Here is a 20,110-nt window from a genome sequence, read left to right as displayed (position 1 = left end):
AATGCTGTTTTAGTCTGCAAATGAGATCAACAAATTGATGTGTATGCCTTTGTGCCACTTTTCAAAGAGGTTTCTTTTCACACTTTAGATCCTGTTGAGTTAGAATATGCTTTAGAGATTTTTAGCCTGGTGCTTGTAAAAGTTATGTTTACAAAAAGGGAGTATTATCGGTTATTCGAATACCCGGTCATTCGAACCAATAGTCGACTGCTCTTAAAGGTTCGAATTAACGAAATAAACTGGTTAAAAGTATACCGCTTCAACAAACAAGAGAAAATAATTTGTATCACGTCACGTGATACAAATTATCACGTGATAAAAAAAGAAACCATGCCATAACACGAACGTCATTGAACATTATATATTACGTCAAATATGCTTTACTGCTACGTAAAATTTAAACATCGCGACAACAATAGCAGAACTCTCTAGTGAGCAAAGACTTACAGGCGCTTTAACACGTCAAACGTGTAATTCTGATACGTTTCATATCAACTTATGCACTTTATTAGAGTCTGCTCTTATGTTGAAGAAATGTTTGATTTAGACTAACGTGAAAGAATAGATGGAAATTAATAGAAGAAAAAAATCATCAGGAAGAAAGAAATGAAAACACATTGAAAAAGTGATTGCAAGAAAAGTTATGAGAGAGACGGACAATTCAGGTAAGAGGTATTATCTCCTATTATTCAACAGTCGACTCTCTTTATCACAAACACCTATTATCTCGCACATATTTGTCATGAGCCTATGTCTTAAACTTTCTCTATCTCCAATAAATCTAGATCGGCAGAGTTTATACGGTAACTTTTCTTTTGCATGGAAAATCATAAGAAGAGAAGCAATTAGATCTCACACAACTGAATACATTCAGATACTCGTGTTAAGTGAGACCTTTTATGAGTCAAACTTTTGGTAACTGGTACCGGCTATTTTGGCCATATCAATCAAAAAACTTTGATGGAGTTTGTTTACTGACGCAGTCTTGCTTTACATTTAACAAAATTCAAATTTGAATATATGTGTGTGGATTAAAGGAAGGAATATGTTTAATTAAAAGGGTTCTTGTTTAATATGGTTTGATTGTAATCGCGTGTCATTTTGCAGCCCAAAATTGTTCTTACATATCATGGATGAGAGCTGTTTGTTGCAGATTTACGGCTTATTATGATTAACTGTGGGAATGGCATAAAACCATTAATCCTTAATTCGCATCTAGGAGAAAAGTTCCTAGTTTACACACACAAATCCGCATTATATAAACACACAAGTGAAACAACAACATTGTCACTGGTTGGACATTCATATCATTTGCAAATAGTCGACGAAATCAAATACATCTAAAATAAGTTAGATCGTAAATTTTATGTCCTGTTGATAAGGACATTGGTGGTGTGTCTTTTGACAAAATAAAAAACATTGATAGGGATAAAATAATTAAATCCCAAAAGAAGATATGTTAGAAGCTTGATATGGCTCAAAGAAAATCAGTGCTGAAAAATGTTTATTTTAAGCAACATAAAAAATAAAAAAGGCGAGATCATATTGGAATTTCTTCGAAGGAGCATGCGCAGAACAGGTGTGAAAGAAATATATATGCTTTATGTGTTTAGTAATGACATTTAATAGAAAAATGAGCTGTATCAACGCTTTTCGTTTGTATCTGCGCTATTTAACTATGTCATTACAAAAATACGAGCTGCATAGACTGAATAATCAAAGATGCAAAAAACAATAATAAATGACACTGGATTAGTGTAATCAACATTAAGACATGTTGCACAGAGTAAACATTTATCTGCAGAGACAGTAAATTAACATGGCAATTGTCAAAGTTTGTCATGATTTGCATGTACCTTATCGGTAAAAAAAAGTCGGCAAAAATAAAAAGTCGGCAAAATTATTAGTCACTTGGACAAAATTTAGTCACTTTTTGCCGAGTAAGTTTTTGAATATAGTCACTAATAAGAATAATTGCATAAAACTGATAAAAATTGGCAACAAGAAAGAAAAATCGGCAAAAAGATGGTCGGAAAAAAAGTCGGCAAAAAAGTTAGTTCGGAAAAAAAAATGTCGGCAAAAAAGTTCGGTCGGTAATAAAAAAGTCGGCAAAAATTTTCTGGGCAAAAAATACTTTTTGCCAACTTTTTTTTTACTGATAAGGTATCTGATAGGAGCTGAAGTTATAACGACAGCCAAAATTTAGTCACTTTTTGGCAATTTTTTTTACTGATAAGGTATCTGATAGCAACTGAAGTTATAACGACATACTACTTTGTACATAAACAACAAGTACCGCGTGAAGGCTCGACAATTTAAGCAAAAGCTCAAGACAAAGTTCATCACAAGCTGTATTCGTGTAAAATAGTGCATGATATGTAAGTATGTTATTGAAAGATACAAAGGAGTGTATTCTTTCTTCTAGTAAAAGCTGTACATTATAAAATTTCATGCGGTACTGTGTTTTTACGGAGAATGCCACTTGGATATGGTTCAAAGAAAAAAAAAATTGCTGGACGATGATAATTTTTTATACATGGGAGAGAAATGCAAGTGTAAAACGCGTAGAAGAGGTACCACAGCAAGATATTTGCGATACGTAGAAATATGCACTGTAAAGTCGTGGTTGAACTGTATTCACGATATTCAAGTATGTCTAACTATTAAGGAAGAAAAACTATGAAAGATATGTTAGAAAGAAAACATGGTAATGTGGATATGATTCGAAGAAAATAATCGTTGGAAAATGTTTATCAGAAGCAAAATGGAAGATAATGACAGATGACACTGAATGTCATTGAAATGAACAAGCGCAGCATACAAAAGACAGAATAGAAATAATTTTTTAGTAAATATAAAATTATACTGCGGTTATTTAAGAGGCATTTACTACTATAGCTGATTAGAAATATTTTTCGTCACTTGCTGTATAATTTCTAAAGCATTGTTAATATCCGTTCGACTAACATCCAAATGTGTAACAAAACGTATCCTTGATGAAGTCATTGCGCTGGCTAGTACCCCTCTTTTTCGTAACGCTTCAACGACAACATTAGCGTCTGTACGATTAGTTCCAGCCATTACAATATTGGTTCTAACATTTTGTAAATCCACATCTAACACCTCAGAACAATGTAATTCTTTGATTCCACTTGCTAGATGGTGAGCATTGGAATGATCAGTAGCTAGTGTACTGCGCGCATTTTTGAAGGCGTATAATCCAGCAGCAGCAAGAAATCCAGACTGACGCCATCCACCTCCAAGAGGTTTTCGTAAACGCATCGCTCTTTTAATAAAATCTTCGCTTCCACCTATCACGGAACCGACCGGACATCCTAAACCTTTCGACAAACACATGGAGACCGAATCAACATTTTCTAGTACTTCTTTCACTTCACAGTTCAGCGCGACAGCTGCGTTATAAACACGCGCGCCATCTACATGAACTTTAAGATTGCGATCATCTGCGATATGTCTCACTTTTTTTAAATATTCCAACGGTAGAGGAACACCTCCCGCTAACAAGTGCGTATTTTCAAGACAGATCAGTTTTGTTCTGCACAAATGGAAATCTGAATCATCCTGGATAGCGTTTTGGATATTTTCCAAACTTAAAGTGCCATCCCTTTCAGTGGGCAAAACTTTAGCAGGTATTGAAGCAAGCTGCATGAAGTTTCCTTGCTCATACATATATACATGTTGCTGATCACCGATAATAAGTTCCTCACCACGATTCTCAACGTGCGACATCAAACATAGTAAATTTCCCATCGTGCCACTGGGTACGAACAAAGCCTTTTCCATACCAAACATCTCCGCGCATTTTTCTTCAAGCTTATTAACGGTTGGGTCTTCTTTTAATACATCATCGCCCACTTTTGCTGCAAACATTGATGTTAACATACCCTGAGTAGGTCGTGTAACTGTATCAGAACGCAAGTCTATAACATTTTCGTCAGTGCTTTGTTTTGAAGCTAGTCCTTTATAACAACGGGAAGAGGATAGAATACCCGAATTCCAAGACGACCTCCTTCTACGTGAGGAGATCCTATACAAAAATCTGTTCATATTTAGTTAGCCTAAAAAACAAACACAAAACAAAAACAGAACGAATTTTAATATGCAGAAGCTGAATACACAAGAATGATTTCTATACAAAAATATTATTTTGTAGGTACAACAACAAAATCTGAGCGTTGCCGCGAAATTAATTAATTCCGGACCACCAAAGACGCAAATCATCGCACGTTGTATTGTGGTACATTTAATATAGGCTTGCGTCCATAGCAGGGACGGTCAAAATGGCGCATTCTCGTCAACACTGGGCAGAAAAAATACTTGTGCTGTTTTAAAAACATTCCAAACACAGTGGCGTGCAATTCAAATACCATTTCATTCTCCTGTCCTGTTGATAATTTTTTTTTGTTTGATAAATCGTTAAGAGTTATAAAACCCCGTCCAAACAATAAGAAAACATAATTTTATAAATTAAAAATATATTATGTATTATTAATACAAATGATACGATAAACTTAATTGAAAACTATATAATATTAACACACTAACATAAAAAATAATAATATCTATGTACACTTTTAAGCTTTCAAACGCAATCTTTAAAAAGAAATCGTAATTTGATCTTCAATGTTGTTGTTTTCAAAAAAAAAACATAAAATCTAATTTTGCCATTATACTCCTTTATTTAAAGCTTTAAAGAAAATGGCGAGTTTTACAGATGTACTGTTAAAAAATTCGAAGTCTTAAAAATCCTGAATCACCAAACTTACTGCAGTAAGAGAACAGAAGCTACGTTTTAAGAAAAAAATAAACTGTAATCAGAAAGCATTCAATAAAATTTTATATTTATGTTATAAACACTTAGTCGGAGTTTAAAGTTAAACAAACCCCCTGCAGTATCCAATGGGAGCGATGCTCAAACGAGGCTAGATCAGCTTCAAACACCAGACCAACGCCCATCGCATTTCTTCGTTCCGATGTCACATACACTGGTGTGCGAAGCGTGTTCTAAATAAATAAATAACAGAATAAATACTTTGAAACACGAATTCTTATATCAAACAAACAAGTAAATTTTAACTAGGAAAGTTTTTAAGTTCTTTTTAAACGAATATTTTGTAGGAAAACGTACGTGCAACTTTAATTTGTGCGCTTCAATCGGTATCACTCGTAAAATAGGTAGCTCGCATATGAGTTGTTTCGGGATAGGTCTTGATAGTTCGGATTCGTTCAAATTCCACGAGGCACCCTCTAAATATAGGCCCTTCACATAGCACCCAGTGGGTGGGTTGTCTGCAATGTCTTCATCACTTTCATACTTTGTGACAGTTGTGTAGAGGGTGGATCGGTCAAGTGGCCACCCATTCTTGCGACAAGCAGCTTGCACGAGTGCGGTAAGGTACGAATCCGGTATGTGGAGACCTGAAAGCCAAATTACCTTGGGTTCACCTTCCTTTACCTGCGTAAAAAACAAGCGATAAAATTATATTAAAATTGAATTTAAAGGAAATTATTTTCGGTTATCAACGTGCTGAAATAGGACTAAAAACAATTTCCCAAGATATTTTAGATTCAATGCGCAGGCGCAAGAGATTTCAGAGCTATTCAATTCACAGTAACTGTGAGGTGGGCGATTTAAATTTGACGGGTCGACCACATTTTCTAGTACTTCTTTCACTTCACAGTTCAGCGCGACATGTGGTCGGCACAGTTTTTAAAATGTTAACAAACCATACATACCCACGACATGTATTGTTCATGTCTCTTCATGAAATGCTCCATCCAACCACCTAAATTCTTAAGGGTAGCTGGCGCAAGCTTTCTCCAACTTGGAGGTAGCTGACCATTAAATAAGGCTCGTGCAACTTCATCTAACTCATTGTCCATACCAACCTCACCAGCCAGCGCCTATAATAATTTAATTTTGTTAACAGAGATTTGCAATTGTTATTCATGGTAGCCACAGATTTAAAGAAGTTCATAATTTTAGATTTAGGAGAGTTTAGAAGGTTTCGAGGTCAATTTTTAAGAGAAAGCACTAAAAAACCTGTAAAAACTATTCTATATTTTATGAGATTATTGCCGAAATTTTAGGAGGACGTAAAACTTTTTCTTTTTAAGAGACAGAGAGGCTTTTTATTTCAAATTGCAGTAACAATGTAGCTAAATAGAATCCATCAGTCCTATTGAAGACCAACACATGTTCGTTAAAAAGGAAAACTGAATGTCGTCATGAGCAACTTTAGGATTTTTAGGTGGAATCAATTTTTGGGTCCAAATGTTAGGTTTTGTTAGTTCTTCAATTTTTAAGTTATTTAGAAGATTATAGGAGGTGTAGCCATCCTGTTGTCTGAGACTTTATGGTTGGTTAGCACAGTTATCTGTAAGTCTCATTCGAAATTTTTTAATATAACCCCCACCTGACCCATATGTTGACAGTTCATAAAAAGTGCGTTTCTTTAAATAGATCTTTGTGATAGTTAACGCGTTATATCCTCATAATGTCGCCCTTTTCGACAAAATGAACCCGGATTTACCGGAAAACTTATTTTCGCGAAACTGGCAATTTAGATTTATTAAGGGTTAATTCCTTCAAATAGATGGCAAATCTCCATCAAGAACTTTATGTTTTACAAACTGTACCTTACATTGCGGCTCAGTTGTGGGATAAACTGCCCACATCAATAAAGCATGCCGACACACTTCAAAAGTTTTCTTTAGAGATGGAGAAGTTACCATCTGTAAGTTGCTCTTGTCGTCTGTGTGCTCCATGTATACCTCAATTAGGCTATATTTAAATTTTAAGATTATTATTTATTTTTTATTAATATATACAATATTAAAGTCGATTTAAATTAGTCTTAATAGGCTATTATATATTTTATTTTATTTTTATTTATATCTAAATTTTAAAATGTTTTACTTTTGTACATTATCGACTATAAATAAAAGAACTAATTGATTGATTGATTGATTGCAACAGCAAAAATAAATTACCCGCTGTAAATTCGCCAGCGTTGTCTTCATCTTCTTGATGAGCACATTAAACCGATCAAGTTCTTGCAACAGTACGATTGATGTTGGTGCGACGTTTGCTCCAATTTTTTTACGTATGCCAGACACGTCATACGAAGGTGGTAATTTGCTCTGTATGTCTGCAGCTATCTTGCCAATAAATTCCTCCCGACTGATACCACCTGAATCTCCACCAGTTTGCGGCTGCAACTCCACAAGTTGGCTCCACATATCTAAAATAAAACAAGGTTTCTAATCAGTATTTTAGTATCAAAGCCTACCAAAATTTTATAGACAATCTTCTGATGGTTACGTTACTATAAGTATTCGAGAGTATTTAATTTTGAGTTCAAAAGAATATATTTCACGGATATTATAAATTTTTAATAATATTCAGAAAATTAGTACATTTTGGTAAAAAGGAAAAAGAACAGCTTTTATTAAGCTCATCTAAGAAAATTTTTTTTGCTGTGGAGTAAAGTTTTTACGAATTATCTATTTTCGTGCTATTCTTCACGCGTGTTAACGGATAAATAATTATTGAACTTCGCCAATTTGATGGAAATACTACTATCCGTGAAAAGTAGTACTATTAATTACATTTCCTTTAACGCCTAACGATGTATGTATAATAAAGCTTTCACGAAGAAACGTACCTTTTGCGGCCGTGGTATAGTAGCCGATTTCAGCGTTCGGATGTAACCCGAAAACATCGGGAGTGTTGACAAGTGGTAAGGCTTCAATAACATCCATGTAAAGATCACGATTACATTCAGGACGAATATATTCTTTCGGTGTCTTTCCTGCATGTCAAATAAAATGGTGTATAGTTATCAAATAAATCACTGAGAAAGTTAGGAGGTTAGGAAAAAGTAAACAGGCAAATTCATAAAAAATTAGATTAAAAGTAGTTAAACACGAGCAGATGGAAACTATTTTCTTTAAGCAAAAGAGCAAACATAAAAAATGTGGTAAAATAAATGCAGCATTAAATAGAAATCATAAAACGTATAACAACCTTGCTTAACAGGCTTTTTAACATCTATACTCTGTTGTTCTTTAGTTTCTTCAATAGGAGGCCTGGGTATAAAGTAGTCGACTTTGTCATCATGGTAAAAATGAAATGGTTGGAATGTGTCAAAAATAAAGTCGCCCATGTATTCATCCATGTAAGTGTTGACAACCCTGCGATCGAAATCGTCAATGACTCGACCACCATACATAACCTAAAAGAAAATTATAAAAAACTGATGAAACAACAACAACAACAAAATCAACAATATCAACAACAACAACGACAAAAATATCAACAACAACAACGACAACAACGACAAAAATATCAACAACAACAACAACAACAACAACAACAACAACAACAACAACAACAACAACGACAAAAATATCAACAACAACAACAACAACAACAACAACAACAACAACAACAACAACAACAACAACAAAAACAACAACAACAACAACGACAAAAATATCAACAACAATGACAACAACAATATCAACAACAACAACAACGAGGAAGGCAGTGCCGATGAAAATAAGATCACCAACAACATCGACATCTACAATAACAATAGAAAATAAAAAACGATTAACGGCAACGACAAAAAAGAAGAACAACAAAAGCAACACGTTATGATGACAAAAATAATAATAACAACAACAACAACAACATCAATAAAAGACAATAAACAACAACAAGCACCAACAACAATGACACCACGAACAGCATAATCGTCTCCACTTCACAAACAATCCACGCCAACAAAGTTGTAACCGGGTAATTTTTCCCAGAGAGAATAAAAATTCTATTCGACAGAGTTTTCCGTTATAATAAATGACAAAGTACTTTACCTCTCCAACGAGGTACTTCAAACTTCCCCACGGCATCTTCACATCACCTTGCACGAACGCCTTCGTTAAATACGTATTTAGCAATTGCATGGAAACGCGGAAATCTGACTCGTTAAAGTCATAGGCGATATTCCAACCAATCTTTCCATACTTCTTTCGTTCTTGCACCACAGCGTGAAAGAAAGCAAGCACGTACACCAGAGGTGGAAACGAAGGGTGTGGACAGTCAGTAAGAACTGTAGTGGAGATTTTGTGAAATGTACTGCGCAAGTTTAATTTCAAACCATTTGGAGGTTCTGTCACCACCTAAAAAAGTTAAACGTAAATAACCAGTAACGTATAACGTGTAGCGTCGTCACAATTTAAAATATTTTCTTCGATGGAAGAATATTTTGAGATAATCTTCAGAATATTTGAGAGAATAAACATTACAGAGTTTAAAGAAGTAGGTCTCAAGTGCAAGTTTGGATACAACGTGCGAAAATTCTGTTAACTCAATTTGTAGTTCTGAACTTTTTCAGTTATGGCTGCTTTAATTCAGCAAGATTTATACACGGGGCACATCTCTTTTTTATATAATCCGTCTTTTTTTCCAGGAGACTTTAATGTCGTAATTTAGAGAGATTGTGCAGCAAAGTGGATGTAGTTACCATGTTCCCGACAAAAAATGAAAGTCTACTGCTTCTTACCTTTAACGAACGTTGCAAAATTCCGATCGGAAATTCCGGTGTTGGATCGGTAGTCAACCATAATCGGAAATCCGGATGCGGCTTACTTATTCTTTCCAACACTTTTTCCAAGTCACGTAACCATTTCACCAACAGGTGACAATTCTGCAGCATTAACCAATGACCTCTGCTGATAGCCGTCTCCAATAATTGCAGAGCGAGCTAAACATAAAAGATTTCAGAATATACCGAAGTGAATACCTGCAACCCATATAAAACACATTACCTTCCTTCGAAAAAATAATGTTTTTTGCAACATTCCAGTGAAGCGGTCTTACTGAAGATTCTCTAACTTACAGTGAAAGCCGCCATAACAAAACTTACCTTTTCTTGTCCCTGTCCCATCGCCAAATATTTAAGTTTCCCAACACCGAACCCACTTCGTTCAGCCAGCTTCATCAAATCACTGGCTGGGTCAGATCCTGGACTCAATATGAATATGATTGGCGAAAACGGCGTGGATTGTTCAAAGATAGCTTCAAAACTGATCACAGGGGGAGTGACATAACGCTCACCCATACGACCTGTTACGAAACTCGTGATTGCTCTGTAAATTCGATCGACTCTGAAACACCTGAGAAGAAGTAATCGTTGAAAGTCGGTCAGCACTTCTTCGTATTTTAAAGGAAGATTGCATGATTCCGGAGAGTCGTCGTCGTTCCACTGGATATAGAAAATAAACGACAAAAAAAACGACAATAAATAATAAGCAAAAGATTAACGTAATGACGTAAAATGTTGACATTTGAAGAGACAAGTAAATTAACTAATGATTGTATATAAACATTAAGAAAGAGCTGGGAGCATTGAAACTCAAAAAATTTACGTCTGGTTTATTGAGAGAGGGCTATTAATATTGATCTGTCCTACAAAGCAACTTGTCTCACCTGTTTCCACAAATTCTCATTTCGTTCTATATCTTCTGCCAAGGTCGAGAACGCATCAGGAGCAACAGTGCATAACTTCAGAATATCTTCCCATCCTTGGTCAGACAGCCATGGGAATGGTTTCTTTCGAGAGCTTTTTTCTAAGGCAATATTCCCTTTAATGAAGAAGTCCAGTTCTTCTTGGTTCAATTTGTTGTCAGCTTGCATAATCTTGATGGTCATTTGGAAGGAGAAGAGAAGTTTATGGCGTTCAAACAAACCTAATTAAAACACGAATAACAAAACAGTATAATTTTGTGGTTAGCTTCGTCTATTTCACGGGTTATACTCTATAAATTGCTTTCAGGAGGGACTACACTGGCGGTTCTGGAGTGTTTAAAACTCCATTAACTAGAAAAATCCTTGCTAAACTTCAATAGAACAAAAGCCACCGATCCTCAAAGCAACAACAAACGCTGGAAATGGTAACAGTGATAAGCATGGTATTAAAAGGGCAAAATTCCTAAAGCAACCAGAGAAATCGACCATACAAAACTCGTTCATTAAATAGATATCTTAAATTATTTTATCAAGCAAAATTTTTTCTGGCCCTCATTTTTCGTCTGCCCTAAATTACATAACTTAGTCAAAATTTGTCGGCATTTCAAGATTCTTAATACCAAACTGATTAAAAAGTTTTTAAAGGATTTGCAATGAATGCACAAATTTTGTGAAGTTAATATTTGCACAATCTCATACGTTAATTGCATATGGATCAAATTTATTTTCTGATGGTGTAAAAAAATCGATTATCCTAATAGTTAAACTTGGTCAAAATATTGGTTGGGCTATAATTCGTCTTCTCATAATTTCGTTGGCTTTTATTTTTTTTTCTGCAACTTTAGTCGCCTTCTTTAAATCTCATCCCTTAGAGCCGACAAAATTTAAGCAGATGAGAAGATTTAGGGTCACGCCGTTGTTTAGTCGAGGCTCGGAGTTCGGTGTATGGAAACGACAATGTCACCCAAAACTTAGAAACAAGTGTATTTGTTGTAACACAACGAAGAAGCGTGGTCGGATTTTAAATAATATTACCTGTGCAAGCGTAGTTGTAAACATTTATAGTAAGTGTGTCCATGATGTTCTTTAACCTTTTTACCAATATCGAATCCGGTAAACTCTTTCTCAACGACAAATCGAATACTTCAAGGTATGAATTGAGTGAATAATGGTACATAGAATTGATACTTGACATTTCAGCTAGTACAAAGAATAACACAGCACCCAGTTTGGCAGCCGGTCGATAGCCATCGCGAAGTTTGTCGATGTCGATTGCTGTTTTTGCACCTAACTTCAATTTCTCAGCTACCTAGAGTAAAATAAGTTGTGTATGCAGTTTTGAAGCATCATCTTCTGGAAACAGTAGCAATAAATGTTAGTTTAATAGGAAAAGCGAAATAAAATAATTAGACTTCGGTTAGAGAATTACACTTTTAAACTTACGTCCGTAGCTTTTGTTTTTGTATCTTCAAGAGTTTGTACAAGTTCCGCATTATCCAACATGTTCCCAGTGGAGGTAGCCAATTCGCGCAGTAGTGTGTCCTCAAGATCTTTCAGCAAGCGTTTGTTCTCACTAGGAAAGTAATTATAAATTTAAACATACCCTCTATGACAGGTTGTAAGTTAGTTCTGTTGTAAGTTAGTCCCATTTATTGTCAGAAGGAATAGTTGAACCAAGACGTAGAGCTCACACAAGCTTTGCAACACAACTGATCGATTCTAACCTTGCAAGTCGGCGACTTCAGCTGTTTGTCTGGTGAATGTTTGTGGTAGGAAATCTTAGATTATATACCTACACGTACTCAGCCTGTATTAATGTGCATAATCCTACACTTGCGAGGTTTCAGTCTGTACTATAATTTTTATCGTTTTCTACATAAAATTAGGACCTCTTCAGGAAAATTATATCCAGGTTACTGACAGAGGTTGTTTTTAAATTAGGGACTCAAAGTTTCATATATGTATTTTTTTTAATTAAATAATCATTTTATTTTTCATTTTTTTGTTTATGAGTTACCATCAATCCAGTTTCGTGCAAGTCATCTAGGTCGGCAACACCGATGCATTTCGAACCTCTTTTAAAAATAATACTTACCTTGTCTCTTGGATCAGTCTTTCTCTTTGTTCTTCCAATTCTTTTCTTTCAAATCCAACAATAACACTAAGTAGTTGGTCTTCTAAACCCTGAAACACAGCAACGAATTCTATGAACATCTATTTATGAGCATTGCTTCATTATTTAGTTCTATTTATACTCCTCTAGGAGGATTCCTTCCTGTGGCACCGTAGCTTAGTGGTTATAGCTCTCGCACTTTGTGCGGGAGACCAGGCTTCGATTCCCCTTGGGGGCGATTGAATATAGGCAGTAATTGTTACCATAGCCCCAGATTAACCCAAGCCATGCGAGGAAAATTAGAGAGATGATACACTGTGTGGGCCGTTGAATGTTGCGCGGAGTTGTATTGGAGTGCGGACTCTAATTGGGTCTGCGTAGCCCAAAATGAGCATTAAATACTCTAGGACTCCCCAAATAAGCCATGGCCCCTCCTGGAAATATTAGATAGGGTATATCCCTCGATATTTGTAAGGCTAGTCATGTAAAATATTCATATCTATATATCTATTCTTAACACAAGTTTGTAGAATTCAAAAGCTTGAAAAAAACTTACTTTTAAAGTTACAGTATAGTTGACAACCATGCACTTTCCAAAATGGGAAGGTGTAAACTTAGGATTGGCCAACTTGGTGTTTAAGTAAAGTCGAAATGAAGGGTCGTAGTCGACTTCTTTGTCACCAAGTAAGACAGATTGCTGGCCTGCGTCGCCTGTAAGTAAAACATAACATACATCTATCTTAAAAAAGTAATTTTCGCGGAAAGAAATGTTCAGTTTTTTCTTTATTTCGCGGAAAGAAATTTTTGCGTATCAATACTGGTAGCAAGCAAATTGAAGAGGTGGAATGTACAGACATTAGAGACCTATTTAAAAGTAAAATTGCAACAAACAAATGTGTAGGAGTGTAAATAGTGTGATTGGAATCAATGAGGATGGTGAACGAAAATATCTTTTTTGCATCTTGCAAGTTATCTACGATCTTCCTATTCCTATCTTGTCTAAAGGTTTATGCGGACAAAGTTTGATGAATCTGGTAAATTTTTTTAACAAGAATTTGTGAGAGAAGAAATTTTCTCGCATTAACAGCATTCTTAGTTTTACTCATAAAATTTTTAATTCAACTTGTTAGGAATTTCACCAACAGTCCCCATTCGAATATCACCCTCTTCTCGATTGACCCACAAATCGAAAAGTGCACGAAAAACGTCACTCCGACGTTTAGATTTTATCGAGTTTCACCTTTTATGTTTTTCTCCAACACGTTATCGATAACGGGATCGATATATTCATCTACATCTTTGAACAAGACAGGGAAACCATATTTGATTGCCAGCTCAAGTTGTTTTAAAAAATCTGGGTCGTTAAATGTTAAAATCTGAAACGAAGTTAAAATAAGAAAGTAAAAAAATATACATATATTAGTTGTTTAATTTTAAAATAAACGAAATTAATTTACTCGACTTTTTAAAGTATTTCTTTCACTTAAAAAAGTTTGGGTAAAAGAATCATCGGCATATAGAAGAAAAGGACCGAAAGTTAATTCCGAAAGTTTTATTTCGCCCGAACACTTTGCCTTTGTGCTCAATTAACCAATTATTTTGCAAATGACGGGTAAGCGAGAATAAATAAGCAAAGAAAAACTAGAAAGAAAACCTTCACAAAATTTTGTGTACCCTCACCTTCAAGTTGTTTTTTTCTTCACGTTTTCGTATCCAATTTAAAGCCTGCTGTTGTGGATCGATGCAAAGTGGATATCTACTTGCTTGCGTAGTAAGAACACCATTTTCTATGCTCAACTCGTCTGGAGGCAATCCTTCCGAGGTCCAGCGGCTGATCTCAACATCACTAGTCAACAACTCGTCAATTTTAAACGGTTCACTTTTTGGAATTTCTTTCGCAGTGATGTCAGTTTCCCATTCTTTTCGCAATAAGTCATTTCTAAAATCCCAACTGAATGCACCCAGGTAACTTAGAAATGCTGCACCAAGTAAGCAATCGCCCAACAATCTGTTCCTTTGTTGCTTTAAATCTTCCAAGTCTTCCGTCCATCTGAATATTGCAACAAAGTACGGAATACAATCATTGATACTGAGTAGTAGCTATGCACTCTTTCTAAGTAACCCAAGTAAAGAACGCGGTAATAAAAGTTTATGTTGAATTTACGTACTAACAGATTCTAACTGGAAAAAGAAGAATAAAATATTTGAGAAATTGTTCGTGAAATTATAAAAAAACTGCGTGAATATCAAATGGGTGAAAAAGGAGAGTGAGCTACATAGACCTTTATAATTATTAGTGCTACATTACCACTTAAAATGAACGTTGTTTCAGTACATATTTTTTGTAGTTGGATACTAAAGTAGCATGATTTCAATTTTTATTCTCAACAGGTATTTTTTCGCGTTTTATGACAGTAATTATACAATGTTTGATGTCACACCTGACTTTCTCCGAACCCAAGCCAGATATCAACTTATCAGCAGCGATTAGTCTGCGTTCCATAAGTTCTGCTTCTTCTTGTAACAGCTGCTTGTCCTTCATAGCATTTTCATATTTGATACTTAATTCTTTCAGTTCGGCTTCAATCTCTGCTACCTCTTTTTCAATTTTCTCCAACTCTCGTTTGCTCATGTGGAAATTTCGTTCAAGTCGAGCCACCTAGTACAAAAAATCAGTTAGTTTAAATTACGACGAACGAAGGTGGGAACGTCTGTATTTTCTCGTATATCTTGTGTTGACACAGTTTATAAGGAAATAAGATAAATAAAAGAATATAAAGAGGTAAAAGGGAAAAATTTATCTCAAGCACATCGTGGTGCACCACGTGATAAAACGATCCACAAAAAGGCGAAAACAACAACAACAAACAAACAAACAAACAACAAAGTATACTCCAACCTTTTCACGTTTGGGTTTGATTTCTCTTGCCACAGAGCAATAACCCATAACAGCGTTGACAAATTTTAATAGACCTGATCCTGCTGTACTGACGTCTTTCATCTCGGCTACTGTAATATTCATCTCTTTCAAAAATCCTTTCACGGTTTTCACCTGAATAAAACACAAAAGGATAGCAACTAAAACATTGCAGTACATGCACGATAAAAACCGATAAATATGTTACACCTTAATGACTTTTTGGTAGCCTTACTGGAGAAATTTGAAACACCCTAATATTATCCCTAATTTGGGACCATAAACTACGGCCACAGTACAACTTTGATGTCGTTTGTGAAACAGTATACCTATGTCGTACACCAGCATATTTTAAACGACAACCCTAAAGTAACAGACATAGTTAGGAGGGTGGGGATGGGAGAGTGGGGGGTTGAAAGTGGTGGGTTATCATGTAAATGCATAAATCTCTCCACCTGACAATGCTCTCGATTTTGTAAGGCAAATTTAAATAACGTAAGACAATTTGAATGCTATTCACCTGCGCTCCAGTTATGCCATCCACGTCCATCTCCATTAAACTCTTTAGAAAATTCGCTTCCGACATCATTCCCTTCGCAGCTTTCCATGATACTTCTTTGATACCACGTAAAACGACAATACATTCAGATACGGTTTGCACTGCTTTTGGAGGCTTGGCAAAAGACCTAGAGAAAGTAACATTTGTATATAAATCTACTCGCGTCTTTAAACTTACTGGGACAGCATGTTTGATATGGAGACAGTTTAAATTCAAAGATATTCCAGAACATTTTTCTTCTTTTTCCACGAAAAAATTGTTTCAGATTCTAGGACAATTCTATGGCAAAACAGCTAACCATGAAAATCTTCCAGAAATTCCAGGAGTTAAAAAATTTAATCTTTCAGAATATTTAAGGAAGTTTTTTCCGTAAGGTTTGTAAAAAAGTTTAAAAATCTCGATTTGTAAAAATTTATTTGAACATGCTTACTTTCCAAGACAGGAAATTCCTAGATTGTTCAGGCCAAGTTTCTTCATTCGGAAATTTTCAGAACCGTGGCCACACGAGCGCTATATGAAGAGTACGCAAGTAATAGCTTACCTGATTTCGGTGACATCAGACTTATTTAAATCCTGCAAAGCAATCTTCGCTTCTTCTAAAGCTGGTAAGGCCTCAGCGAGCGCTTCTTCTGCTTCTGCCTACATAAGTAAAAAATTATTCACTCGCACTATTATTTTTGGTAATTCAAGTTGGAAGTCCCTACAAAATGCAATCATTGTATAACTTAATCTTTGTATTAACAAGAAAACTTCAAATTTTATATTTTTAGTACCTTTTCTTTGACAATTTGAACGTTCTGTTCCGCAATTTCATTCTTTTTACCAAGTGCTAACTGCTTCTTCTCCGTAGCGATACCCGTTCTCTCAGATATCTCAGCTAAAAGTTTTTCGCACGACTCTGTCTTCTCAGTTACAGCAACTTTTTGCACAGCTAATTTTTCGTTTAATTCTACCAACTGTTCACTCGCGGCGAGTAACTTACTCAAACCACCATCCAAGCGATGGCACTAAAGGAAGAGGTGATAGCCATTACACACGCAAGTACGACGAAAAGGACGCAAATACGACGAAAAGAAAAAAAATGTACAGGGATTCATTGTTACTAACACCTCACTTTGTCCATACTTCAACAATCAGAATCTAAGGTTGGGTTACCCAGGTCTTAAAACTATTCCCTGATGTTCTTTTTAGGGTTTTAAACAATCCAAAAGTCAACAATGGTTATAGACTCAACTAAAATACTTTTACAGCAGCCGAATATTACTAATATTATCATCAAATTCAACCGTACTATGATATAAGTTGATATTTGTAGTGTAGGTGGCGCAAAAGCTTTTCCTAATTTTTTTTAACAAATTTCAACTAATTCGACTATCCTCTACCATATCATATTTCACTTTGTAATTAGCTAAATCCTTACCTGGTCCAGCACGAACTTATCTTTTTCTTCCAACAACTTGGTATAAGTGCTAACAAAGTCCAAATAATTTTTGGGCGTGACATAATTGAGTCGCCTCAATTTTTGCAAAAACATAACACTGTAATCGCCAACGCTTTCATGAACCTTCACAACATGAGCAATCGCATCATCTTTTAAATGCTCGGGTATTAACTTATTCTAAAACAAATGGATAAACAGTGATAAAGCAAAAGATATATATATTTTAATGGTTAATTACTAGGTGGTAACACATAAACCTAAAAAATATATCAAGTGGTTTCATTTGTTTCGTTGACTCAGCAGAACAAAACAGCTATATCTGATGATAAACAAATTAAAAAAGAGGGAAATATATAATAATAAAACCTAAAGAGATATCACACAAGCAGGCTTGTCAATCTCTCAGATTACAAAATTACCAGACAAATAATCAAAAAATGTACAGCATGACTCCAACTTGCCAGCCCGCAACACAATAGGTTTTCTGGCTTTAAACAGTCGGATGACACTACGTTTAAAACAAACTAAACAGGTAATCCAGCCTTGTATCCTTGCAATGTCATGCCAAATGCGGTAATCACTAGTGAGCACTATCAGAAAGGAGAAACAATATGCAAACCTGTTCAAGAAATCTTGATGCTACTGCAAATAGCGCCTGTCGTGGCCATGGCATGAACCAATCAATACTTGTGTTATTAACAAGCCCTGGGAAATTTCTACAGCGTGTTTTGAGTGTATCACCAACAGGTGACATAGCTAACACGACATGTAGGTTATTAGCACATTTGGTTACGAAATACTGCCAAATTGCTTCTTTAGATGGAGAAACACCGGCTTTCTGTGCCTCGTCTCTTACCTAAAGAATACACACACGCGTCATAATCATTAATTGTATCTTTTTGGTAACTAATAATGTGGGTCGTATTTTGTAAGTACATATTTCCATAGTTTATTGTTTCATCGTTGTTTGTAGGTACTAATCTTCGTGGAGTATAGAAAGCGAAATTTACGCAGAAAAAATATTTTAAATTGCCAGATAAACAAATTGTTAGGCCTAAAAGACTAAAAGACACTGTTCTATATTTACAAGGGTAATTATAATTCTCTTCGTGAGTATTTTACGATTCAAAAGGATTTTGAATCGTAGTACAGCAAGGTATATATATTATTTCATCATTTATATTTTACCATTGTTACTTTAAGCAATTTACTGACGAAGAATCTTTTAACATTGTAACAACAGGGTGAGAAATTTCTTGACAATGAGTGTATGATGGAGAAACGAACTTACAGTTGATAAGATAGATTCTTTCTCGTCATCGGGAAACAATGCAGGAACCATACCGGATGTTAACATATTGTTGATGAGTTCCAAAAATCCTGAGAATAAATAGTTTTTCACATAAACTTGATTTTATTTGGGTAAAATACAATGACCAAAATGTGCCGATTAAGCACTTAAGACATAGGTATAAATATCTAGGTTGTTTATACAATTGCTATGCGAGTTCAAAATACTTCTCTTTAAAGTTTCGGCCCTACACAAAAGGCTTCGTTAAACGCAAAACACAAACGTAGCAGTCAACTATTTATTCGGCACTTTTATCATTAACATAAAGCTATTTTGAATTAAATCGTGTATTTTATGTTTTCAAGCTCTGTCTATCTCTGTCTTAGTAACTCAAACGAAGAGATTACCTTCTTCAGCCACGTGAGAATCTGTAAACAAAAACACCATTTTTTTATTCTCCAAGCCTAACTTTTGATACAACACTTTCAAATCTTCGCGAAGGTCGTTTTCAGAATAGCCTCTTGTTAGTGTGATCTCAAACACTTCACAACCAGCTGAAAATGCAGCTAATCGAGTTAAACTTTGTTTACCACTTCCGCCAACACCAACTAGCAAGGCATGTCCCTAAGAAGAGATTACACGAACGCCGATTGAAATTTATTAGCAAACAGGAGGAGAGTGACACATGAACAAAAGACGGGATATAGGTAGACACGAAATGTCGTGTATTTACAGAGTAGCAATTTAAATATACAGCTATACCTGATCCATGCGTATAACTCTGTGAATTCGCGTTACATGTTCCAAAGCATCATCAAATAAGACAAGATTTAACGTATTGTGGTCAACATTGTACTCTTCGAGAATCTATTAAACATGAAACATGATTAAACGACAAATGGCAAAAATTGAATACACACGTTTGTTGCTTGACCTCTTATGATTACACTAAATATTCAATTTACTGCACCATTTTTATACATGCTTCAATAAGCACGTTACCCCACCCCACCCAAAATAAAAGCATCCTTTAAAAAGGAAGAATTATGGAAGTACATCTGCAAAAACTCATCAGACAAAACATTGTTGGTCCCAAACGGTGGTACTTTAACTTAATTAAAACTAGGGCTCTATTTTCTTTCTTGAAAATTACGTTCGACGAAATTTGGGGCTGATAAGGTACAAAGAATTATCAAAATGTTCTGCAACTAGTTATAGGAGTGTTATAGCGTAC

General features: G+C 35.3%; 2 protein-coding genes across 2 annotated transcripts in view; both read right to left on the bottom strand.

Moving 5' to 3' along the window:
- Window positions 1-2,820: 2,820 nt before the first annotated feature.
- On the bottom strand, window positions 2,821-4,414 carry LOC130623651 (low specificity L-threonine aldolase-like). Its single transcript, XM_057439157.1, has one exon. The coding sequence runs from the start codon at window positions 4,066-4,068 to the stop codon at window positions 2,893-2,895; it is 1,176 nt and encodes a 391-aa protein (XP_057295140.1). The 5' UTR covers window positions 4,069-4,414; the 3' UTR covers window positions 2,821-2,892.
- Window positions 4,415-4,738: 324 nt separating this feature from the next.
- LOC130623642 (dynein axonemal heavy chain 10-like) overlaps window positions 4,739-20,110 on the bottom strand; it is an 82,684-nt gene continuing 67,312 nt past the window's right edge. The window contains exons 46-71 of the mRNA XM_057439146.1: window positions 19,639-19,743; window positions 19,284-19,500; window positions 18,877-18,965; window positions 18,205-18,441; window positions 17,565-17,762; window positions 16,918-17,151; window positions 16,686-16,783; window positions 16,106-16,271; window positions 15,568-15,720; window positions 15,110-15,327; window positions 14,349-14,718; window positions 13,909-14,044; window positions 13,225-13,379; window positions 12,651-12,739; window positions 11,999-12,128; window positions 11,591-11,864; window positions 10,517-10,776; window positions 9,954-10,292; window positions 9,591-9,791; window positions 8,902-9,207; window positions 8,051-8,258; window positions 7,689-7,835; window positions 7,015-7,265; window positions 5,758-5,925; window positions 5,150-5,476; window positions 4,739-5,025 (exon numbers count right to left, since the gene is read on the bottom strand). Coding sequence (XP_057295129.1) covers window positions 4,879-5,025; window positions 5,150-5,476; window positions 5,758-5,925; window positions 7,015-7,265; window positions 7,689-7,835; window positions 8,051-8,258; window positions 8,902-9,207; window positions 9,591-9,791; window positions 9,954-10,292; window positions 10,517-10,776; window positions 11,591-11,864; window positions 11,999-12,128; window positions 12,651-12,739; window positions 13,225-13,379; window positions 13,909-14,044; window positions 14,349-14,718; window positions 15,110-15,327; window positions 15,568-15,720; window positions 16,106-16,271; window positions 16,686-16,783; window positions 16,918-17,151; window positions 17,565-17,762; window positions 18,205-18,441; window positions 18,877-18,965; window positions 19,284-19,500; window positions 19,639-19,743 — 5,223 coding nt within the window. The 3' untranslated portion in view covers window positions 4,739-4,878. The remainder of the gene's footprint in view (window positions 5,026-5,149; window positions 5,477-5,757; window positions 5,926-7,014; window positions 7,266-7,688; window positions 7,836-8,050; window positions 8,259-8,901; window positions 9,208-9,590; window positions 9,792-9,953; window positions 10,293-10,516; window positions 10,777-11,590; window positions 11,865-11,998; window positions 12,129-12,650; window positions 12,740-13,224; window positions 13,380-13,908; window positions 14,045-14,348; window positions 14,719-15,109; window positions 15,328-15,567; window positions 15,721-16,105; window positions 16,272-16,685; window positions 16,784-16,917; window positions 17,152-17,564; window positions 17,763-18,204; window positions 18,442-18,876; window positions 18,966-19,283; window positions 19,501-19,638; window positions 19,744-20,110) is intronic.

Source organism: Hydractinia symbiolongicarpus, chromosome 13 (assembly GCF_029227915.1).
Source record: "Hydractinia symbiolongicarpus strain clone_291-10 chromosome 13, HSymV2.1, whole genome shotgun sequence".
NCBI classification, from domain to species: domain Eukaryota; kingdom Metazoa; phylum Cnidaria; class Hydrozoa; order Anthoathecata; family Hydractiniidae; genus Hydractinia; species Hydractinia symbiolongicarpus.
This window is presented reverse-complemented; position numbering and strand designations above follow the sequence as displayed.

Excerpts from the sequence above, each read along its gene's own strand:
- LOC130623651 (XM_057439157.1), bottom strand. The coding sequence starts at position 4,068 with ATGAACAGATTTTTGTATAGGATCTCCTCACGTAGAAGGAGGTCGTCT.